The following is a 21,013-nucleotide window of genomic DNA, read 5'->3' as shown; positions in this document are numbered from 1 at the left end:
CTCCACCGACCAAGGAGGGGAACCCCAAGCTCCGTGCTCCGGCCGTGGGTCGGGGACCCCTCCGTGGGGAGGCAGGAGCTGGGGACTCCACACACACACACACCTGGTGGCCAGGGCCCAAAGTCCACCGTGGGGGTTTTTTTTTTGGGGGGGGGGCGTTGGCGACACCCCCATGTGAGAGCCACGGGCTGGGGACCCCCCTACATGTGTTGGCGAAGGACTTGGGGCCCTGCTGTGTGGGGAGCAGGGGATCCCCCTATTTGTTAACAGACACCTAGAGCCCTCCTACGTGTTGGCTATGGGATGGGGACCCCCTGGGGATCCCACACACATTGACCAGGGGTTCACCAGCCCTACGGACTGGGGACCTGCTTGTGGGGCGATGGCTTGGGATCCCCAATGTGCTGGCTGTGGGCTGGGTCCCCCGACATTGGGGCCTGTCAAAGGCAAGGATGTCTGAGCACATCCTCCAGGACCAAAGGGATGTCCCCTCTGCCATCAGCATTACGATAACAGCGGGGGCAGCTGGCTCTAGGCAGCCTCGCCCTCTCCTCTGTCCACCCACCGGCACCTCACCGAGTGACCTGGGGATCGCCCTCCGAACCAGGGGTTCCCATCCAGCAGGCTGGAGCCCAGCTGCCTCCACAGCGCTGCGGTGCAGCTAGCAGCGTGCAGAGGTTTGAAGGGGGGCTGCCGGACCCCACGTTTGGCTGGGGTGCCCACGGCCGTGTTTGCCCGGCACCTAGGGAGAAGAGGCCTTGGTTTGGGTGGGAGCTTGAGTTGTTAGGGGAGTGAAATTCTACCTAAGTGCAGGAGCTTGTAACCAAGTAGCTGTAACCAAATCTATTTCTAATGCACGGAAAATTACAGTGGAAAGTGGGGCTTGCTTTTACGGCTGTTTAAACGCTGCCTCGGTGCCTTATAGCTGTGGTGTCACCACTCGGAAATGTAAAGTCTCATTAATGTTTCACTTACCGCCTTGCTCTTTCACATATAATGTGACATCACGAAAAATTGTGTAGTAGCAGTGGTGAGTCATAGCCACTCTGATTTTATGTGCCATGATGAAATCAGGGTATCTCAGGACAAAAGAGTGCCTGATGCTGCTGCAGTCTGGTCTTGAGTTCCTCCTGGTTTTGATGGTAGTCAAGGGGGAAAGAGCGACCTGCAAAATTTACGTGATGTTGTTTCTTCAAGAAACACATGTTTCAGTGTAGCCAGAGGATTTTATTCACAAAGCACCAAAACCTTTTCACAAGCGAGGAGAGAACAACGTGAAGTTCAATGTAAAGTTTGGGAGCATATTTTAACTTTGGAACAGTTTCTTCTTCCTTTGGTGGTGTTCACATCACCGTGACCCACCCTGGGTGGCTTGGGCCACCCTGATGTGCTTCGCAGTGGGCACAGGCTGGGCTCAGGTAAACACTTTGCTCCTTTCCAACGGCGGAAAGGAGAGGAACAAACTGACTTGCAGAATGGAAACATGCTGGGCCAACATTTTCAGACACAGACACTTCAAGTCAGATTCTTACATTAATGTTTCAGAGACTCAAGGCCTTTCTTGCCGTAGGTGCTCAGTGCTCTCAGCTGCAGATAGGACTGCTCAGCACCACTGAAAAGGGGCTAAAATAGAGATTTTTCATGCTGATGTTAAGACAGCCAGTGTGCAAATCTCAGCCCCGCCTTCTGAGGGTGGAAAATGGACTGAAGAACGAAAGAGAAGGTGTCACTCCAGTCTTGTGCTAGGTAAAAGGCAGCAAGTTTTGCTGGTGTTTGCTCCAAATGGCCATTGGAGCAAAAAAAGCGGGGCACAAAGCAGGGCACAGAGCCCCGCTTTGTGCAGGGCTTGGCGAGCTGGAGCTGCCCCTTCTCTCCGTGATCCTTCCCTCCCCTGTAGCCGGCAGAGCAGCGGGCAGTTGGGTGCGTGTGCCGGAGCCCGAGCTGCCTGCGGGACGGCACTGCAGTGCCAGCCATGAAGAAATAGAAGTAGTTAGCAGCGAACAACGTGCATCCTGGCTGGTGGTGTGACGGCTGTTGCCAGCCTGGCTATGGGATGGCCAGAGGGTTCCTGCGGTGCCGTTATCTCACATCTCACGTGGAGGCAGGAGGGGAAGTGATAAGGCTCAGATGGTGCCATTCGTGGTCCTCAACAAGCAGCGCAAGTGTGAGTCCCTTTGAAGTTTACTTGTGACCCTGCTGAGATCAATACCTTGGGCTGGCAAAGAGGAGGCAGAGAATCAGGCAGAAACCTGGGGAAAAGGTCTTTGAAAAGAATAGGGGGAACTTTAAAAAGGCTTAGGGGAGAAATGTTACTTCCCAGCCCCAGGAGCCAGGTACAGGACTAGCCCCTAGAGAGCCCAGCACGCGTGGATGGGCTGTGATTGAAACCCTCTTCTTGTGTTTTGCTGCTGCTGTTTGGAATCGAATATACTTGCTTTCAGAAGAGCTGTTTTCTGTTTCTGTGATCACATGTGGATCCCAGTCTTGCTGGGAAGCAGAACGGGCACCCCAGGACCTGGTCTGGTGAGCGAGCGTGCCCCGAGGTCTCCTCTGATGCCAGCATGACAGACCTGGCTCTGCTTCAGCCTCCCTGCTCTCAGATTAGCCTGTGAGCTGCCGAGGGGGACGTGGGGCAGTGCAAACTTGCAGGCTGAGCCCTGCACTGGATGCCGGCATGTTTGCTCCTTCCCTTTCTGTGATGGGGGCAAGGAGCTTGCCAGCTGCCCGGCGAGATTCGGCAGGGCTCATCTGCAGGAGCCCCCAGACAGATGGGGAGGGTCAAAGGTACCGCTAGCCTTGCACCAAGCTGCCCTCAGCAATCCGGATATTAACAGTATTGCAACACCAGTTAGAAGAATTTGAAGGGTCAAATTCCTTCAGAGCGGAACATCGTTGAACTCGGTCAGTTTAGACCTCCAGCGAATTTGGAGCAGCGTTTTGGAAGGCTGATACCTTAACACAGACCTGTTTAAAGGAGTTAATGTGTGACCAGCTACAAACCATCTGGAGCAGACAGATGGCCTGCCCTGTTGGAGCTGGTTTCAGCAGCTGGGACCCTGTGCGGTTCTCAGCGATGCTGCTGTGAATCCAGAAGAAAGCAGCTGAGGGGAGAAGGACTGCAGTTCCTTGCATCATCTGTAGAGCAGAATTAGGCCTTTTTTCTGCAGATTTCCAGCAGGATGACTACCCAGGGCTTTCTCTAGATATGTATGTCCATATTCTGAAATGCAGCCAACATCCCATTACTAAAATAAACCCCACAAATGTACCGTGTCTGGAACCATTGCGATTAAGAGCTACCAAATAAGAAAAATGTCAGAACACAATGGATTTATGTCAAACGCTCAACTGTTTGAAGAGTGTCCCTTTCTTTTAAGAGACCTTGCTGCTGGCTGATGTCCAGATACCGTGGAAAATCCACTCCCCTCTGTGCAATGTGGAGTTCAGAATACAGCTAAATTAAAAAATAAAGAGCCTTTTGCAATCAAATTAGTTTTTATTTAAGTGCCACAGCATAAGATCAGATGATCAAAGCCATCATGGATACAGCACGTGGATTTGGGGCTTGTCAACAGGGAGAATGAACCAGAATAGTCGTCTTCAAATAGCTCCCCTTGACCTGACTGCAAAGAAAGTTACTGTATTCTGGAGTAGTAAGTGCATTAGCAAAACATGCTAATGATTTTAGACTATAGTGACCTTTAGTGCAGGGTAGCCTCTCTACTGGGTACACAGGGATGGTTTTTCTGTTTAACCCCACGTAAGTGTTCTCAAGTCCATCCTGCAGATTGACGAGGCTTCCTCGGACCCAGGAGAATTGGTGTTCCACTGCTGCCTGCGTCTCCAAGGTATAATTAATGTTCAGTAATGTCAAAAAACATAATGTCTAATAATGTTTTAAATGGTGCTGGCTGGTGATGCAGCTGCTGCACTGAAGTGGTTACAGGACCTGCAGTTACACAGCTGCCAGAAAGGTTGAACTCGGGAGTGGGCACCTCTCAGTGGTCTCTAATCATCCTGGGTGCTCTTATTGCCCGTAACCGCTATTTTTTGGCATGGACAGTCACACAAACAGGACTGTTCACACCATTATTTGTCCCAGCTTGCTAGTGCAGACATGCCTCTGTAAGAAGGGTTATAGAGAAGCTGGAAGCTGATGTTTACAGTGGATGGAATTTGTCCAAAAGGCGGTTGCCTATTTAAAAAAAAAGGCAACGAGAAATCTAGCGTCTCACTGGCACCCGCAAGCCCCTCACGGCCTCTGTGCCTTTGCCTTGCTGTGTGTCCGTCGCTGTGTGCTGCTGCCTGCCCGTGCCCTTGCAGTGCTGCGTGTGCTGGGATCTAACCTGGGGCTCCTTTTTGTGCCCGGGAAAGCTGCCTTCCCAAAGACTGAGACTAACCAGACTGTTCCTCTCTGCTGTTGCTAAATAGGAGTTTTCTTTGATGGCTTCTTTTACGTTGTGGCTTTAGGGTAACTCAGCTACCGCTGTTTAAAAACCGCCCTGAGCATCCCTTTCTCTTCTTCTTTTTGCTGCCATGGGTTTAATTTGCTCAGTCTGATGAGCGTACATCCCCACAGCTCGCTATCATCGGCTTTGGGCAGAAGCCACAAAACCTGACCAGCTTCCCCAGTTGAAACAGCACGCGTGAACTCAACTCAATTTGCCATTTCTGCTCCCAACGCCTTGGGTGGGGGCTCGCCCGCCGGCCCGGCTCTGTGGGCACCTGCAGCAGGCACCGGTGGGGTTCGGGGGTGCCACCGCCTCCCCCCCGGGCGGCTCCGGGCTGCCCGTGCGCGGCCGCCCCGGCAGGTGGCGCTGGCGCCCCGCGGGTTCCCGCTCCGCCCGAGTCCCGGGCGCCGTCAGCCCGCTCCCTCCGAGCTCCCTCGGGGCCCGTCAGCCCGCTCCCTCCGAGCTCCCTCAGGGCGCCATCAACCCGTTCCCTCTGATCTCCCTCGGGGCCCGTCAGCCCGCTCCCTCCGAGCTCCCTCAGAGCGCCATCAACCCGCTCCCTCAGCGCTCCCTCAGAGCGCCGTCAGCCCGCTCCCTCAGAGCTCACTCAGGGCGCCATCAGCCCGCTCCCTCAGGGCTACCTCAGGGCGCTGTCAGCCCGCTCCCTCCGAGCTTCCTCAGGGCTCCCTCAGAGCGCCGTCAGCCCGCTCCCTCAGAGCTCCCTCAGGGCGCCATCAGCCCGCTCCCTCCGAGCTTCCTCAGAGCTCCCTCAGAGCGCCATCAGCCCGCTCCCTCAGAGCTCCCTCAGAGCGCCGTCAGCCCGCTCCCTCAGAGCTCCCTCAGGGCGCCATCAGCCCGCTCCCTCAGAGCTTCCTCAGGGCTCCCTCAGAGCGCCATCAGCCCGCTCCCTCAGAGCTCCCTCAGGGCGCCATCAGCCCGCTCCCTCAGAGCTCCCTCAGGGCGCCATCAGCCCGCTCCCTCAGAGCTTCCTCAGGGCTACCCCAGAGCGCCATCAGCCCGCTCCCCCAGGGCTCCCTCAGGGCTCCCTCAGGGCTCTGTCAGCCCGCTCCCTCCGAGCCGACACCGGCAGGGCGGGAGGCGGGGGAAGGAACGGGCCGCGTCCCGCCCCTTCGGCAGCCGTTCTGTCTTCCCCTGGAGCACCCTCGGGCTCAGCAATTTCACCCTGCCGCGTTTCGTCAATATTTTTTTTTTTCTTGCCGACAGGACCCTAATAAATACTGGTTGTGGGGGAAACAAACCCGGGCAAACGCAAATATTTGCTAAATACTTTAGTGAAAAATAGAATATATACTAGGCAAAGGGCGTGCGGTGTAAAAAACGGTCCTTAGAAAAAATGAATAGGAGTTAGGGAAATGCAGAATGGCACTGTCTCTGTATAGACAAGAATCTGCTTATTAAAAGCCCCGTGATGTCGCCCTGCCTCTTTAATTCCAATGTTTCCAGCGGGTCTCGAATGGGCATCCTGAACCCACGGTTCTGCTGCGGAGCCTGCCCACGGGCGGACATCCACCCGCAGCGGGAGCCCTGCACGCCCTGCATGGTTTAACCTCAGTTCAGTCACACCTCACGCTGTGGTGTGAGGTAAGAACAGCTGTTTCCTCATTTCATTTTATTGTTATTTCAGAGAGAGAAATGCTTTTTACTTGTGCTGTATTTCAGAGCATCTTACTTCTGCTTTGTTCACTAAAAATGGGGCCAGACAAATTAACTGCAGTCATAAATATTATTTTTACAACAGAATATTTGTATTGCCGCATGGGTTGGTCGAGTTCAGGGCTGCAGACTTAAAAAACCAGCTTCCCTGCCCTGAAGAGCCCAAATACTTAATTAAGGCAGATAAGGCAGGATAAATAAAAACAAAACTCCTTTTGCTTTGAACTGCCTCTAGGGAGCAGGTCTGGCAAAAGAAAAGAGAGATTGTAAAGCTGTAATAATAATAATAATAATGATAATTAATTGTATTTATAAAGCATCCCCTAATGGCTCTGGATGCTCTGCAACGATTTTAAATAGAATTGAAAGCAGCAACAACAAGAAGCCAAATAAGGAAGGGTTGTAAGAATAAAGGTGTCTTTTACGGTAGCTAGCGAGATTTAAGAGTGCTGGCTTGGGGCTCTTTCAAAAAGTAAAATGGAGAAGGTGTCCAACCTGTGCCCACACTTTGCTCCCCGTGTTTTCGCAGCGCCCGTGCAGCTGTGTGTGTGCAGAGAACACGTGCAGATGCTCCAAACCAAAAAGCCTCAAACTTCAGCCCCCCAAACCCGTCCTCTGGACTCAGCCTCGCACACGTTCACACGTTTATCTCGCTTTACCGGCGTGTGAGAGTGGAGGGTGTGTGTTCGCTCGCAGAGGTGTTTGCCGGCGAGGGCAGGTGGGTCAGGACCTGCGGCGTGGACACACGGACGTCAGACCGAAGCGGCTGAGGATCCGTGCTGCAGTGAATTCTGCGGGCTTGCAGATTACAGACTCTGATTACAACGAGCAAATACATTTTAAAGCCTGGTCTGCATGTCACTGTTTATGCTTTATTTCCTTTCTGTATTCCAGCCAGCCAGACGGTGTAGTTCAATGCAGCCAAATTTACTTGTGTTTACACTTCTGGATTGGCTTTCAGGTTTTTCCACCGCCATTGATAAGGGTAAACACGTATTTACATTAGATTTTTGAAAACAAAGAAGGGAAGCGCTCTTGTTCTGCAGCTTGCTCTGCCCTCACTGACACTTGCGGCCGGCTGGAAGTCGCCCTTCTCTAGGCAGTGATTTAAAGGACGCTGTCCCAGCTGGGTGGGGGTGTTTGCATTGGGAGCGGGGGGGTCAGGCAGCGTTTGCAGGATGGGTGGCTCGGGGCAAGGGCGAGCTAGCCGCTGGTCCTCAGCAGTGACGGCTCCTGGCAGGGGGACAGAGCGCTGAAGCAAAGCCAGCGCCCGCCCAGGGTGCAGCCCTCTCCTTGTGCGGCGAGTCACCCGCCATCCCTCCCTCCCCTCTCCCCGGGGCAGCCGGGCCCTGGAGGGGCCCGAGGCCTGGGGGAGGCTCCCGGGGGCTTTATCCGCGGCCTGGGCGCTGCCGAGCCCGGCACCCACCCCGGCGCTGAGGGCTGAGCTGGCCCCCCCCCCCCGCGCGTGGGGAGCCAGCGGGGCCGTGGGAGGTGCGTGTCGGCGGCTGCGGGGCCGCACCGCCGGGGCACGGGGCGGGGGGGGGGGCCGGGCCGGGCCGGGCCGTGCGGGGCGCAGGGCGGCGCTGCCGGAGGCGGGGGCGGGCGCGGGGCCGCGCGGCGCGGCAGCGCCCCCTGGCGGGGCGGGGCTCGGCTCGGCTCGGCCGGCGCGGGCTGCGGCGGCTGCGGGCGGAGCGGAGCGGGGCGGGATGGCGGACGCCCTGTCGGAGGTGCTGGGCGAGGTGCTGGTGGCCGCGGACGGGGAGGAGGTGGCCGTGTCGGCCCTGGCCGCCCGCGGGGTCTCGTTGGTGGGGCTCTACTTCGGCTGCAGCCTCGGCGGCCCCTGCGCGCAGCTCGGCGCCAGCCTGGCCGCCTTCTACGGGCGCTTCAGGGGGGAGGCGGCGGCGGCCGGCGGGCAGCGCCTCGAGATCGTTTTCGTGTCGGCCGAGCAGGAGCAGCAGCAGTGGCAGGAGGCCGTGCGGGCCATGCCCTGGCTGGCGCTGCCCTTCGCCGACAAGCACCGCAAGGTGAGACCGCGGGCCGGCGGGGCCGGAGGCGGGGGGGCGCGCCCCGGGCTTTGTCTGGGGGCGCCGGCGCTCGGCCGGCCCCCCCCCCCCCCCCCCCCCCGCGCCGTCGGGGCGGCTCCCGCGTGGCGGCGGGCGCGTGGCGCGGGGTGGGCGCCTTCCAGAAAGTTCCCGGGGGGAACCGGGGCGGGGGGTGGGGGGGTGGGGGTTGTCGGCTGCCGTCCCGCGGGGCGACGCCGCCTCGCCCGGCTACTCCGGTTGCTGGGGCCTGCGCGCCGCAGCGGGCCGGGAAACCCTGCAGGCTCCGTCCCCCTCCACGGGCGGGGGGGTGAGGGGGGGGACCCCGGCCTGGGGGTCGCGGTTTCATGGGGGCGGTCGGACGGGCGCTCGCTGGCCTCGACGGGTCCCTCAGAGGAGCGGGGCGGGCAGGCAAGGCGTGTGAGAGGTCCGAGCCGAAACCCGGGACCACGGCTCTGCTCGGGCGGCTGCCGCTCAGCCTGAGGAAAGCAGGCCTCGGCGCGGGCCGCGGAGAGGGTCCCCGTGGGCTCCTGCGTGGCTTTGGGCACAGAAAGGGGCCATGGCTTCCACCAGCCGTGGGAGGGCATTTGGTGGTTGAGGAGCGAGTTGGAGCCCGGCTCATCTGAGAGCTGCTGGCAAAGCTGCCAGGCGAGTTTGTGCGACGGTGTTCGTTATTCATCTTCCTTTAGCAGCTGGTGTGTTCAGTACTCTACAAGTTACAGTCCCTCATCCATAGAGTTTAATTGGAAAGACGGATATTGACAAAAAGCGCTCTGTAAGACCCAGACAGGGAAGGCTGTGAGGGACAGGAAGGCAAAGGCTGGGCTTCCAGATCCCAACGAGCCTGCAACGTTGGTAGTTTTTAAAAAAAAAAAAAGTCTTTACAACTCTAATCTCTGGAAGCTATTGAGTAAGAATTAAAAAGATGGTGCCCCACAGTGCCATTTCTAAACATCTTTCCGGCGCGTGATTGCGGCTGCCGGTCTGAAAGCAGCGGGCAGGCATTGGCTCGGTTCTCAGCAAGGCGCGTTCTTCGCGTCAGTGGGGATTGGGGTAACGCCGGTACCTGCAGGGCCAGGGGGCGGCTGAGCCCCCTCAGGCATCCACCCCCCGTGTTCAGGCTCTGCGAGGCTGTACTGGGATGAGAGGGACCACTTCTACCGGAACGGGTCTCCGAATGGGTCTGCTGGCACTGTCACACCGTTTGTTAGGCAAAGGAGTCGTTTAAGGAAAAGTTGTCTGTTGTCCGACTGCGCCGTGTGATGTCCTCTCTGCTGAGAAGAGGTGTAGCTGGTTTGAAACCCGGATTCGGCTTTTTTCCTCGTTTGCTGCAGGTTTTTGTTGCTAAGCTCCCAGTTCTGCAAAAGCTCTCGTGTTTAACGCTGTGCACCTGGATGATGCTGCTGAAGGCCCCCAGTTTGCCCCTTTGAAGTCCAGGCACTTCTGACTGGGAGCTTGCATGAGTGGTCACAGGTCGGGGTCTGCAATCAGGTTCATTATCAAGGGGAATTGTTACAGAAGCTTCATCCTTCAGAGAAATTACAGTTTAATTCCGGTTTCTTTAAAACAAAACCCTCTTCCTACAGGGACATGAAAAGATTGTGGTTCCAATTAGTAGCTGGCCATTTCCCTGCAGAACATTTCAGACTGTTTAGGTGGTGGGACTTTTGCTTGCCATATTGGCTTTAAAAATTCCACTGCAACGTACTTAAATTGTTGGGAAATCATAGAAGTGGAAGGTGGCATTAATTTTACATGCTGGCCAATACTTCCATCTATTAGATTGCAAGAAAACATGAAATAAAAAGATTATGGGGTCTTAAACTCTTATTCTGAGAAGCCCTGAGTTAAGTTCAGGATTATTTTTGTGCGGAGTGTAAAGTAATTGAAGCTCGTGCTGTATATTTTCAAAACTAAGCAGATGTGATGTGGCTTTGGAGGAAGCTTAATCTATGGATAACAGAGAACCTATTTGTAAGTTATAAGGGCAATTATGTCAGGATATCAGATTTCTAAACAGGAGATTTATAACCTGTACTTCAGGCAGTTAAGAAGTTTCCTTGTATAATAGGCTGATTTTTAAATAGCCAGGTTAATGACCTGACTTTCCAGAAAAGCATAAACTTTCTGTTTTTCAAAAACACGCCAGCAAGACCTGGGTATGTCTAAGCATATGTTCAGTACCTCACAGGCTTAATTTGTTTAAAAACAAAAGCATTAGAAAAATGTAGGCAGTCCTTTTGAGTTATGGTTCCTTTGCGCTAAAGGCTGTTCCTCAACCCGACGCAAGACAAGCCTGAGAGAATTATATAGATTTATGAGGAGAAAGGAATCTTGGAGATACAGAATAGGGATAATAGGGAGAGGTGGGAACGTGGGGCTGGGAGCTGAACTCTGTCCCTGAGCTCTCAGCCTCAGCCCCCGGAGAGGCCATGGAGCCTCTGCCCTTGGAGGTTGCAGGGCTTGGCTGGGTGAAGCTGTGGCCAGTGGGGTCTCGTGTTGGTGACTGCAGGGCTCAAAGACTTCCGGAGGTCCCTTTCAGCCAACGCTTCCCATTGTGAGTTGGTTAATTTATCTACTGAGGTTGCGAAAGCTTTGGGGAGAGATGACTTCCTATCCCATATTGGCTGTAGCATCATTTTTGTTGCTCAGAATTATTGAATAATACAGCTATTACAGTCCTAGTTCCCTGCTGAAATATTTATCAGTGTGTGCCTTGTCTTTCTCTGGTGTACTCTGCATTTTTTTACATTTCTCCCTCTTCCAAACCCCGGGCATTGAACGTTGATAGGTCTGAAAAACCAAGCTTCTTTCTGGGCTTACAGAAAAATTCCCACAGTCCTAAAAGTAAAATACCATCTTACTCTCATGGTTATTGGTGAAAGTAGTATGGGTTGTCAAAGAAAACAGCCACTCTTCGTTGTATTGCCTCAGTAACTCAATAATGCTGGGGTGCAGTTACCAAGGGCATAACAGCCTGCGCGTCTTGCAACAACCGGTTGAATTTGGGTAACTTTAGCATATAGCAATTTCTGTCTCCAAACCAGTAATAAAAGAAAGCAGTACAAGTCAGCAAACATCTGGACGTGGGGAAAGCCTTTGATTAATGAGGGGGATGGCATTATGCCTTCGTCTGAGCCACAGCCAGCCATATTACTGGGGTTTTTTTTCAAGAACAAAACCGTAATGTACCAAATGAGATTGGAGGCCTTTAACTCGTGATACACATCCCTCAATTAAGCTGTTCAGCCCCAGATTCGGGTAGCTATATGCAGCTGTTGATAATTGATTTGTCTTCTGATAATGCCTGGCGTTGCTGAGCAAAACATGGGGGAGAGATGTTGCTCCGTGTCTTTGTTTTGTTTGGGGTTTTGGTTTAACATCACCCTGTTGTTATCTGTTTGCACGAACAGCTGCTCAAGTTCTGGAGGGTTGATTTAATAACAGCTTTAATTCCTGATTGCTACTGAGAACCTCGGTAATGTAAACAGCCCCCATCTGTCTACGTGCCTTGATGTCTGCCGGCACCCGTGATGGGGCAGCACCCTCCCCACTGTCAGGAGGATCCCAGACTTCTGGTGAGCTCCTGCAGAGTCTACCTACACTCAGGGTGAATTTGGGTGCTCTTCGAAGGCTTACAGCATGCAGGCTTTTGGAGGAGAGCAGGAGTGTGCTGTCCTGCTGCACTGTGTTGCTGTGGGACATATTGGTCATTTCTCCTTAAAAAAAAAAAAAAAAATTGGCCACATTCTCTGTCGAGTAGGTCCTCTCACACGGGTCCACGTAGCAGTGGGAGAAAGGAGGGTGCTTTTAGGTGCTGGAGGAGAAAAGGCTGCAAGCGGGTCTGTACTGGGAGAGAAGCGGTTTATCTTTTGCTGTTGTTTATTTGCCTTTGCTTTTATTTTTACTTGTTACTTACTTGGCCCAGTCATCTTCCTCATTCTTTTTAATCTTGACTTTTCTAATTATGCTTACTCAGTGCGTCCATGCAGCACCGCAGTGGTGTAGGGTCTGTGCTTTGCCTCTTGTTTTGTGTTTGCTTTTGGCTGTGTTTATGCATCTGCTTGAGTGTTGCCCAGATTCTTCTTGGGAAGGCAAACCCGTTTCCACTGGAGCTGAAATACTTCTGCTCTGGTTTTAAATAAATGCAAAACATGTTGATTATGTTTCTATGATTATTCAGTCAAGTATCTGAAAACAGTTTGAGGATCTCTCTGTGCTCACACTGGTAAATAGACTTTGTTTCAGACAAAGTGGTTTTCTTGTATCTTATAGTTGGATTTGTATAACCTGCTCTATGTATTTTCTCCCATATTCACATGAAATGTGTCTTGCTGAATTGTGTGGCAGAGGCACGTGATCTTTCTCCGTGTGTGAAGAAGACGTCTGTTCTATCTCGCCCTAGGTAGTAGGAAAGGAGCAAGTTGGTAGTTTTGGAGGTTGTTGTTTTAGTGGCTTGACTACTATGGTAGGTGATCTGAGTTGGACATGGACTGAAGAACGCCCCTTCTGTGCTGGGAGTATGTCTTCCTCAGCACCACAAATAAAACAATGGTCTTAAGATCGATGGGTGAAATGTGACAAACCTCTTCCTTGTTTGCAGATACCTCTGTGAAGCCTTTTACAACAAATACCGTCTTTTTTTTTTTTTTTTAATTATGTTCTCTGTCATCGTCCGTCCGTGTCCCCCCCCCCCCCCCCCTTCACAAGAAAAGGGCATTTTCTTTCCCTCTGCTTAAAAATAACGTCTACTGTGGGAGCCTCTCCTAATAAGACACCAGGTAGTAGTTTTGTAGGTAGAGTTTGTGCAAGAAATGGTGGGGAGGAGGTAGACATGTCATTAAATTAGACTGTACACAATTTTTTGGGGGGGGCGGAACCTCAAACCCTTGATTACAGTTTAAGATAAACCCTGATTTTCAGGAACTGATAACTTTTCTGTTTGAAATCGCCATCTGCTGAGATCTGGGAGGCAAGTGGTCAGCGCAGATGTGGGATTTGTCTAACAGAAAATTTTGTAAATCACTTGAAGCAGCTTTTGAGTTTCATCATATAAAAATATCTAGGTAATCACTTTCAGCTGTATTCCTGACTTTGTATTTCTGGGGTGGGAATGTATATGAAATCTTTGGCTCAGGGAGATGTAGATTTGAAAAATATGGTCTTTTCATGACATAAGGCTATTGAGTAAGAAGCAAGGCATTAGCAGCACCAACTGATTCTTTGTTTGCTTTGAAACTCGCTGGTTCTGAAACATAAGAATGGGAGATCTATGAAAGGAGCAGAGAGAAGACTGTGTGCTGTTTTTCATTGTGGCATCTTAATCCAGATGTTGAAATGAAAACGTTCATTTAAAAATGCATGGTTGACAATTTCATTTGTTACTCTCAGGTTGCAGAACTAAGCAAAGCAACTTTACTTTTTAAAGTAATTGGTGCACAGTTCTTCTCCAAAAATGCATTCTTTTAGGAGCTGAACATGTAACAGCTTTACAAAAGAAGGTACAAAATAATGGAGTGTTTTTCTGTGTGATTTTGGAGAAATACAACAGTGAACTTCAATTATGACTGAGTAATAAACTATAGTATTTCCACATCGTGCCGACGACATCACAGCCAAAACATTCTGCAGTTCTTCTTGTTGTTGATGCCGCTTTTCCAAATTATTTCTGAGTATGTTTTATACAGCTTTGCAGTGACCGTCCATACAATTAAGCAGTCGTCTCTCATGCCAAGACCCTAATCCTTCAGTGAAATCCCAGGACGCATTCACTGCTATTAGTAGACGGCAAGTCTGAGGACTGTGTATTGTCCTGCAGTAGTTGCAAAAACATCACTGACGTCCTTGGAGGTTGGATTTCCCCATACATCCAAACTGTGGTCTACCCGAGTGCTTTCCCCAGGAGAGAATTAGTATTTTAAACATCTTGCTGGTGTGTCATCTGCCGTGTTCTTTATTGCATCCTTCAGTCGGTAATTGCCCATGTTTGAGGGCCAGCTCTGAAAGTCCTTGGACATCTTTCCATCATCGAATCCTCCTGGCTCCACGGTGGGGAGAAGCAGTGGGAGCTTTTGCTGCTCATACATGGTTGGGTCTTGGACTGGGCTCTGCAAGTCCTGGCCCAAAAACTGACATCAGGTTTGCGTTGCCTTTGGATGGTGGCTTCTTCAAGCAGTTTGGTAATGTTTTAGTTTGAAATGCAGTAAGCTGCCTCCTTGTTTAGTACTGGAAACGATCCTTTTGTACCATTGCCTATATGTACTTTCTATAGGTATTTCTTAGTACTGGGAAAGTTTGTGTGAAATTCATTGTTAGCAGGTACGGGTTTTGAGAGAGTCCAGGGGGTTTCGAAGTTGGAGGTTTTTTGATCCTTTCTCATGGACATACTTTTAGTGTTTCAAAGCGGCGTATGGTAGGGTTAGCTCATGCGGCTGGGGTAGGGTTTCACTTCTGAATTGCATCTGGGTAGAGCTCTCTGTTTTGCATTCCTGTTTTTTTCAGCAACGCTCCCAGCATAGAAGTCGGGGTATGGTTTTAATCTAAGTCAAGTCAGAAGATATTGCACTTCTTGGTGATCAGACCAGGAGGATTCTTGCCCCAGCCCCATGCACCCTCCTCCCCGACAAGGCAGATCCAATGCGGCGATCGTCTGCTCCTCATTGCTAGAGTTTTGATGTGAAATGTAGGGATATAGGGGAAACTGAGAGGGTACGGGAGGCTGTGATGCAGCAGGCTGAACTCTAAATTCAAGAAAACAAGTTTGAGCAGCGCTTGCCTGAGCATTTGCTTGGTGAGAAGCTTGTTGGTGTGTGTGGATTGCTGCCGCCACCTCCTCTTTCTCCTTCCCCTCCCACTTTTTATCAGGGAAACAAGTTCCAAGCAAAATATTCCAAAGTGATATTTAATTACTCTTTAAAATGCAACTATTTGTCTTATCAGCCATGTGGATTTCTGTTTGCTGCTTTGATTTGACAGTTAGTAGTTTGTCATTTTTAAAAAGCTTACACACTCCAGGAATCTGTGATTTTTATGCTTTTGAAAGTAGAGATGTTGAATTAACTGCAGCTTTGAACTATTCACGGATAATTTCAGGCCCCCCGCTTTCAGCAAATAACAAGCTGACTCCTGAGCTTTCAGGCTGGGTTGAATACTGAATTATCACGACTTTATAGCTGTGTGTCTTCTCTAAACCAGTTCCATGGCACATCACAGCGTAATACACGATAGATTTGAAACATTTTTCTAGACAGATCACTTTGTGCTCATGCCATCTCCAGATAATAACAATTAGGAAAGGGGGGAGTAATGCCAGTGTGGGGAGGGTGCTTGGATTCATTACGACTTGGGCTTTGTGCACATTAATTCCCCTCTGTTCCCAGGGAAGGAGCCCTGGCTGGGGACTGGGGGGTGTTCAGCTGGGGGAGAGGGCTTTTCCCTGGCACTGCCTTGATGTTCCTCTGCAGGGCAGCTACCTCTGTGCTTTCTGGGACTGCTGCTTCTCTGCTGATGCTCTGTAGGTGAAAAACACAATTGGAGTTAAATCTGTAGGTTGTGAGGTGAAGACATGGCCAGTGGAGAAACTGGGAGCGGGATGAGTTGACAAGTAAGCAAATAGAGAGATTCTCTGGTGGGAAAGTGAATTATACAAGTATTTCAGATTACAACATGAGCATCTTGTATGATGGCTGATCGCATTTTCATCATCTCTGTTTTCCAAAGAAAATGTAGTGTCTTACTGATTTGGCTTAGAGTACACACAATTAATTGAAGGGTGGAACTAAAAAGATGCAGGAATGGTTTCTGCATACTCTCACGTCTGTCTTTCAACACTGCGAACAATTGCAACCAACAATTAATATGTAAAGAATTTGCGGTCTTTATTTAGTGCGAGTGACTGACTGCTTCAGTTGCGTCAGGGCATTAGCCGAGCTTTTGCAATCTGATCAGCCCCCCGCTTGGAGCCCAGCAAGCCCCTCTGGCCTCAAAACAAAGCGATGGGAGGCCCTGATGAGGCGCAGGGGTGCTGGCTCCCTGCCTGAGCAGGGAGGTGAGCACTGGGCACAGAGCCTAAATGCTGGGGAGAATCTGCTCCATGAAGGATGCGCTTCAAATGATAGGTGCCGTCGCAACTGCAGAGACCAGGAATGGTGCATGGGGAGGAGAGCGTCTTCAGCAGGGTCGCAGAGAAGCCAGCTCGGGGCAGAGCAAACCTGGAAGCCAAAGACCTGTAATGAGGAAGGCAGCGGGGCTACCTGGTGCTGCCGGGGGCAAGGCTCGACAGCCTCTTCAGGCAGACAAAGCACTGTGGCAGCAGGGTGGTGTGAGAGGTTATTGTGTGTATTTTGCACCTGTGAAGATCTGGAGCAGTTGAAGCTGTCCTGCCTGGCCAAGGAGAGAAACTCCAGGGTCCTCCGGCAACATTTTCTCTGTCTTTGCAACTGTAGCTAAATCAAACCTGACTTTAAAATATTTTAATGGAGAAAAGGTGCAAAGGTCCCTATTTATAATGAATTTGCCAAGAGTTACCAGATTTTTATTCCATGTCTGAGGTATAGAAAATAGCTGGTGGCATCCTCAGATGTGAGTGGGGACTTGGTGTGGCTGGCCCCTGGGGAGGGGGTGGCAGCCGGCGCAGGGGGTCAGATCCCACTGGGAGGGATCTCTGCGAGGCTGGGCTTTGACAGCTGAGAAGGGAGCGTTGTTTTATGTTTCAGTGCAAGGATTTAAGAATCTGGGTGAGAATTAGGTAATGTTTGCAGAAGAGAGTAGAAGGCAACTGAAAAGAATTGCAACTGCATGAGTGAGTCGAAGAGAGAAATTCTAGTTCTCCCTCGTTCCCAAGAGATTCCCACTGGAGAGATGAAGTCATAGCCATTACTTCATTAGCGTTAACTCAGGATGCTGACAAATGAGCCCTCTTGATTCGTGCTGGGCCAGTTGAAGAGAATACTGCACTGGCTCTTGCCCCATGCCTCGGCAGTTGCTGCCCTTGCCATAGTGTTGGCAGAAGCGTGTGCCAGCTCCTCAGCCGCGCTGATTCAGCTCAGTGTTTTCTTTTGAACTGCCACCACTTTGTCCCATGTGCCAGCTCCGAGTTGGCTTTTATAAATCCTGCTGTGCAGAAGGCAGCTGCCGAGGGATGGGCGGGCAGGTGAGTGTGAGCAGCAGCCTTGTACTCGCCAGAACCTCTCCATCAACGCCCCAGCCCCTGCCCAGCGTGGGGAGCGTTAATGGTACCCAGCGGTCCAAGCCCTGCTTCCAGAGCAAACGGACGGGTGTAGGATCTCACCCTCACAGCTCACAGCATTGCTGTGGGAGTCCCTTTTGGAAAAAGTGTGAAATTTATTGTAATACGTGCTGAGGATCTTATGGCGGATCTGAGCTGCTAAATCCTCTAAACCTGAGCCCGCAACTTCATTGACAGGGCCTCTCACTTTGCTCTGCTCCAAGCTTATGGTTTCACTGCTCCAATATTTTTCCATACATGGAAGCATTCCTGCCCCAGCCTGGGCTAATCCTGACATGCCACTGCATCTGGATGTTAGCTCATTTCTCGCAGCTGACACTGTGCAAAGGCAGATGTCTGAACTTACTTTTGTCTAAATAGATTTAATTCAACCAGCAAAAGTCTCACCCCATAGGTAAGCGGGGGGGGGAGGGAGGGAAGTGGTTTTCCATTTTATTGACCTCCCAGGGCTGTTAGGTGGATGAATTGGTCCCTGGTAATGCCGTGCTTTGGAAATGCTTGATATTTAAATTGCAAAGGGTACAAACCATGTTTTTGTCTCTCCAGCACAAGCCAAACCCATCTCCTTGCTGTGGCTCGGCAGAGAGGAGCCCCTGCCCGCCCATCCCATCCCAGTGTTGTGTGCTCCTGGCCTCTCCCCTCTGCTCTGACGGCTCTTCAGAGGCTCCATGCTGTTTGGGGCATATTTAGTAGCTCGGTGAGGCTGGGACTGCTGCACTCTGGCAATTGAGCCGAATGCCTTGGTTGTACCGGAGAAAGAGATGCTTATGCTGGTGAGCTGCTGTTTGAGCCGGGGACCTGTTCATAATCCCTCCCTTGCTGGGGCGGGTTGTAAGTTTTAATTCAATGCCTGTAAGGCACTCTGTGATCCTCTGCTGAAAGGCCCTGTTTAAGGGCAAAGCCTTTGTATAAAAGCTAGAGACCTTTCCCATCTGTAGGGAAAGAGTTGGAGCTAAATCAGTGAGACCCAAGCAGCTGAATCTGAACAGATGTTGGTTCTCCCCATCTTTGATAGCTCAAAAGGATTATTCTGCCTTTCCCAAAAAAAGGAGGAGAAACACAGTGAGTTTTATTGGCGTTGCCAGGGATCTCAGCTCCATCCCCTCCTGCTTGCTGCTAGTTAATATGTTGCGTGCTGGGCTGGAGGTATGCATGAAGAGTTTTGGTTGTGGGCTGTGCTGTTGAGTTTGCAGTTCAGCATCCACTTGCCCGGCCCCTTGCCGGGGTTCCTGGGTGAGGGGACGAGTCGCAGTTTGTCCTCTTTTCACTCGGCTGCTGCTGTTGTGCGCAGGAATAAGATGACTTGACCTCAACCAGGAGGAAGACAGCAAGGGTAAAACTGGTTTCAAATGAAGCAAGCTGTGTGATGGCATGGGAAGAAGACAATTTCCAGGTTTGCTGTCGGACCCATGAAGCAAATGAAACCTCCTTTGCATGACTGTTTCAGCCCCTGAGAAGTGAGCAAGTCCAAGAGCCTGCAGGTGCCTCCGGCCCCGCTGAGGGACACCCTGCCCCTCCGTTTGCCCCTCCAAACGCAGCCTGGGGCCTGGGCGACAGCAGTGCTGTGGTCCTTGCACACAGATTTGGGTCTGATGGGATTTCGGCATCAGAGAGATCACCAAGACGTTAGAAATGTTCTTTATTTTTTCCCCCAAGTTTTTCTGGCTACTGTTCTGTCACTCTCAGAGCAAATCGAAGGGCACCAGGCTACAAATCCTGCCTTGCAAGTACTGCCTGGGTGTTTAGCTTGCAGGAATGCACTTCTTTTATCAACTGATAGCTGGTGTTTTAAGAGGGCAGGGAGCGATGCTTATTTCCTTCTGAGAGGTGGATGACTCTACAAGCTTATTTTTTAGGGTGCTCCCTTTTAAATTCTGGTTTGTGGCTATAAGGCAGAGGTCGCATCGTGTTATGTTACAGGCTGCTTCTAATGAGCTCTTCCCTGTAATCTCTGTGCTCAGGAGCTTTGCAAATGGCTGCATGCATTATAGGGAAGTCCTGCTGTCTTTGTCTGACGGGCAGGGAAGCTGAGGCGAGAGGGGTCTGGGGGCTGGATGAGTGACCAGAGCGGGGCTCTGCAGCCGACACCACCAGGATTTCCCGGTCCCAGCACCCCAGTTCCCTGGGAGCAGCCCTGTTTCACCTGCCCCATGCAGCACATGAACTTGAGCCCCGGGTTGTGCTCGGCTTCCTTGCCCGCCACCGTGTCAGCCGCAGCCATTGCCCCCTGCTGCTGCCACCATCGTGCCGCGCGCTTCCAAAATCGGTTAGTTCCAGGGTTAGAAAAGACCTATTTTTGTGTCCTAAGCGCTGGATTTCACAGATACAGAAGGGGAGAGAGGTCTCAATGCCTGCAGCTTGATCTTCTAATCTGAAAGCATGGGAAGTTTTTCATAGGAAGATTTGCTGCCCAGCTTTCTCAATGCAAGTTTGCACAAATACGCTTTATTCCTACAATGGGTTGTAGCAGCTGGATGCCTCCCACCAAGATTACTGACATTTAGGTCCTTGATTTTGGCAGAGACACACAGCAATAAATTAAATTAGTAGGGGAGTTTCAGAGAGTAGTACAGATGGTGGGAAACTGAGGGCAGGGACTACTTAAGTGCTAACGTATGGCACAGCTTTGACTCCTTTCTTTTTTAAAGGAATGGAAAAAGCTATGGGCTGCTGTAGCAGCAATTTTGCCTCCCCCTTGTCTTTCAAAGACCCGCAGGCCACCTCTATTGCAGTGCTTTCTTGACAGTCAAGAAAGGAGCGCCCTGTGCCTGCTTCTGCCTGCCGGCACAGCGATGCCCTCCTTGCCTTTCTGTCCTCTTGTGAGCCCGATCCTGGCTCATGGTGCGCTTGGGTGCTCTCTGTCTTCGGTTTTCTGCTTTCCTGGCAAATGCTGGGAAAGCGTGACTGTTAAATGAGATTTCTTGAATCTTTGTAAGTCTTTCACTTTTTTCCTCATTAGATCTGACCTGATTTAGGTTTTGTTTAGCTGTGGGGATTCAAGTGGAACAATTTCATTCCCTTATCCACTTCCATCTGCGTTAATTCGCTGTGTCTCCTGACTGACGGTTTAATTATTGTGTGTGACAGGAGCATCCAGGGCCCCACTTGGCAGAAGGTGTTTATCACTTAGGTGGTGCACAAAGTAGATGTCTGCTGCCCTGGTCGCTCCCAGGATGGGTTTTTGCCTAGAGAGGCAGTTTTCAAGCCAGTTAATTGCCATGTTGTGAAGCTGAAGGGTAGGTGGCTGTCCCTGCCTTTCCCTGTGGGCACATCCCTGTCAGCTGTGTGGGGCCAGTGGCTCTTGAGGTGGAGAGATGGTGACGTGGTAGTTTGGGGAGAGCCTCCTAGGTTGGGAAGAGCTGTCTCGCAGAGGGATTGTGAGCGTGGGAGGAGCAGGCAGAGGGATGGGAAGGGAGGGAGGGATGGATGGAGACAGGCGTGAGGACCAGGCTGGAGCAGGGAATGGTGCCTTGCCTGCAAAGTCACTTGCTCCAGACAGCCCAGCTTTGAATCACAGGAAGGCTCCAGATTTTACTCCATTTTAAAAATGAAACGCCCTGTGAACCCTGCATGTTTTATGTTGCTTTTTGGCTTGGGCTGGC

At 51.5% G+C, this 21,013-nt stretch overlaps 1 protein-coding gene across 2 annotated transcripts in view; it reads left to right on the top strand.

Moving 5' to 3' along the window:
* Positions 1-7,782: 7,782 nt before the first annotated feature.
* Positions 7,783-21,013, top strand: part of NXN (nucleoredoxin) — a 53,949-nt gene continuing 40,718 nt past the window's right edge. Inside the window, exon 1 of one of the 2 annotated variants that reach the window (XM_075518447.1) lies at positions 7,783-8,149. In XM_075518447.1, the coding sequence (XP_075374562.1) occupies positions 7,832-8,149 (318 nt within the window). In that variant the 5' untranslated portion in view covers positions 7,783-7,831. Of the gene's footprint in view, positions 8,150-14,208; positions 14,344-21,013 lie in introns of those variants that run through there. The other variant, XM_075518449.1, reaches the window with a different exon arrangement.

The sequence above is a fragment of the Mycteria americana genome, chromosome 15 (genome assembly GCF_035582795.1).
Source record: "Mycteria americana isolate JAX WOST 10 ecotype Jacksonville Zoo and Gardens chromosome 15, USCA_MyAme_1.0, whole genome shotgun sequence".
NCBI lineage: Eukaryota > Metazoa > Chordata > Aves > Ciconiiformes > Ciconiidae > Mycteria > Mycteria americana.
The sequence above is the reverse complement of the archived record's forward strand: the minus strand, read 5'-3'. Positions and strand labels throughout refer to the sequence as shown.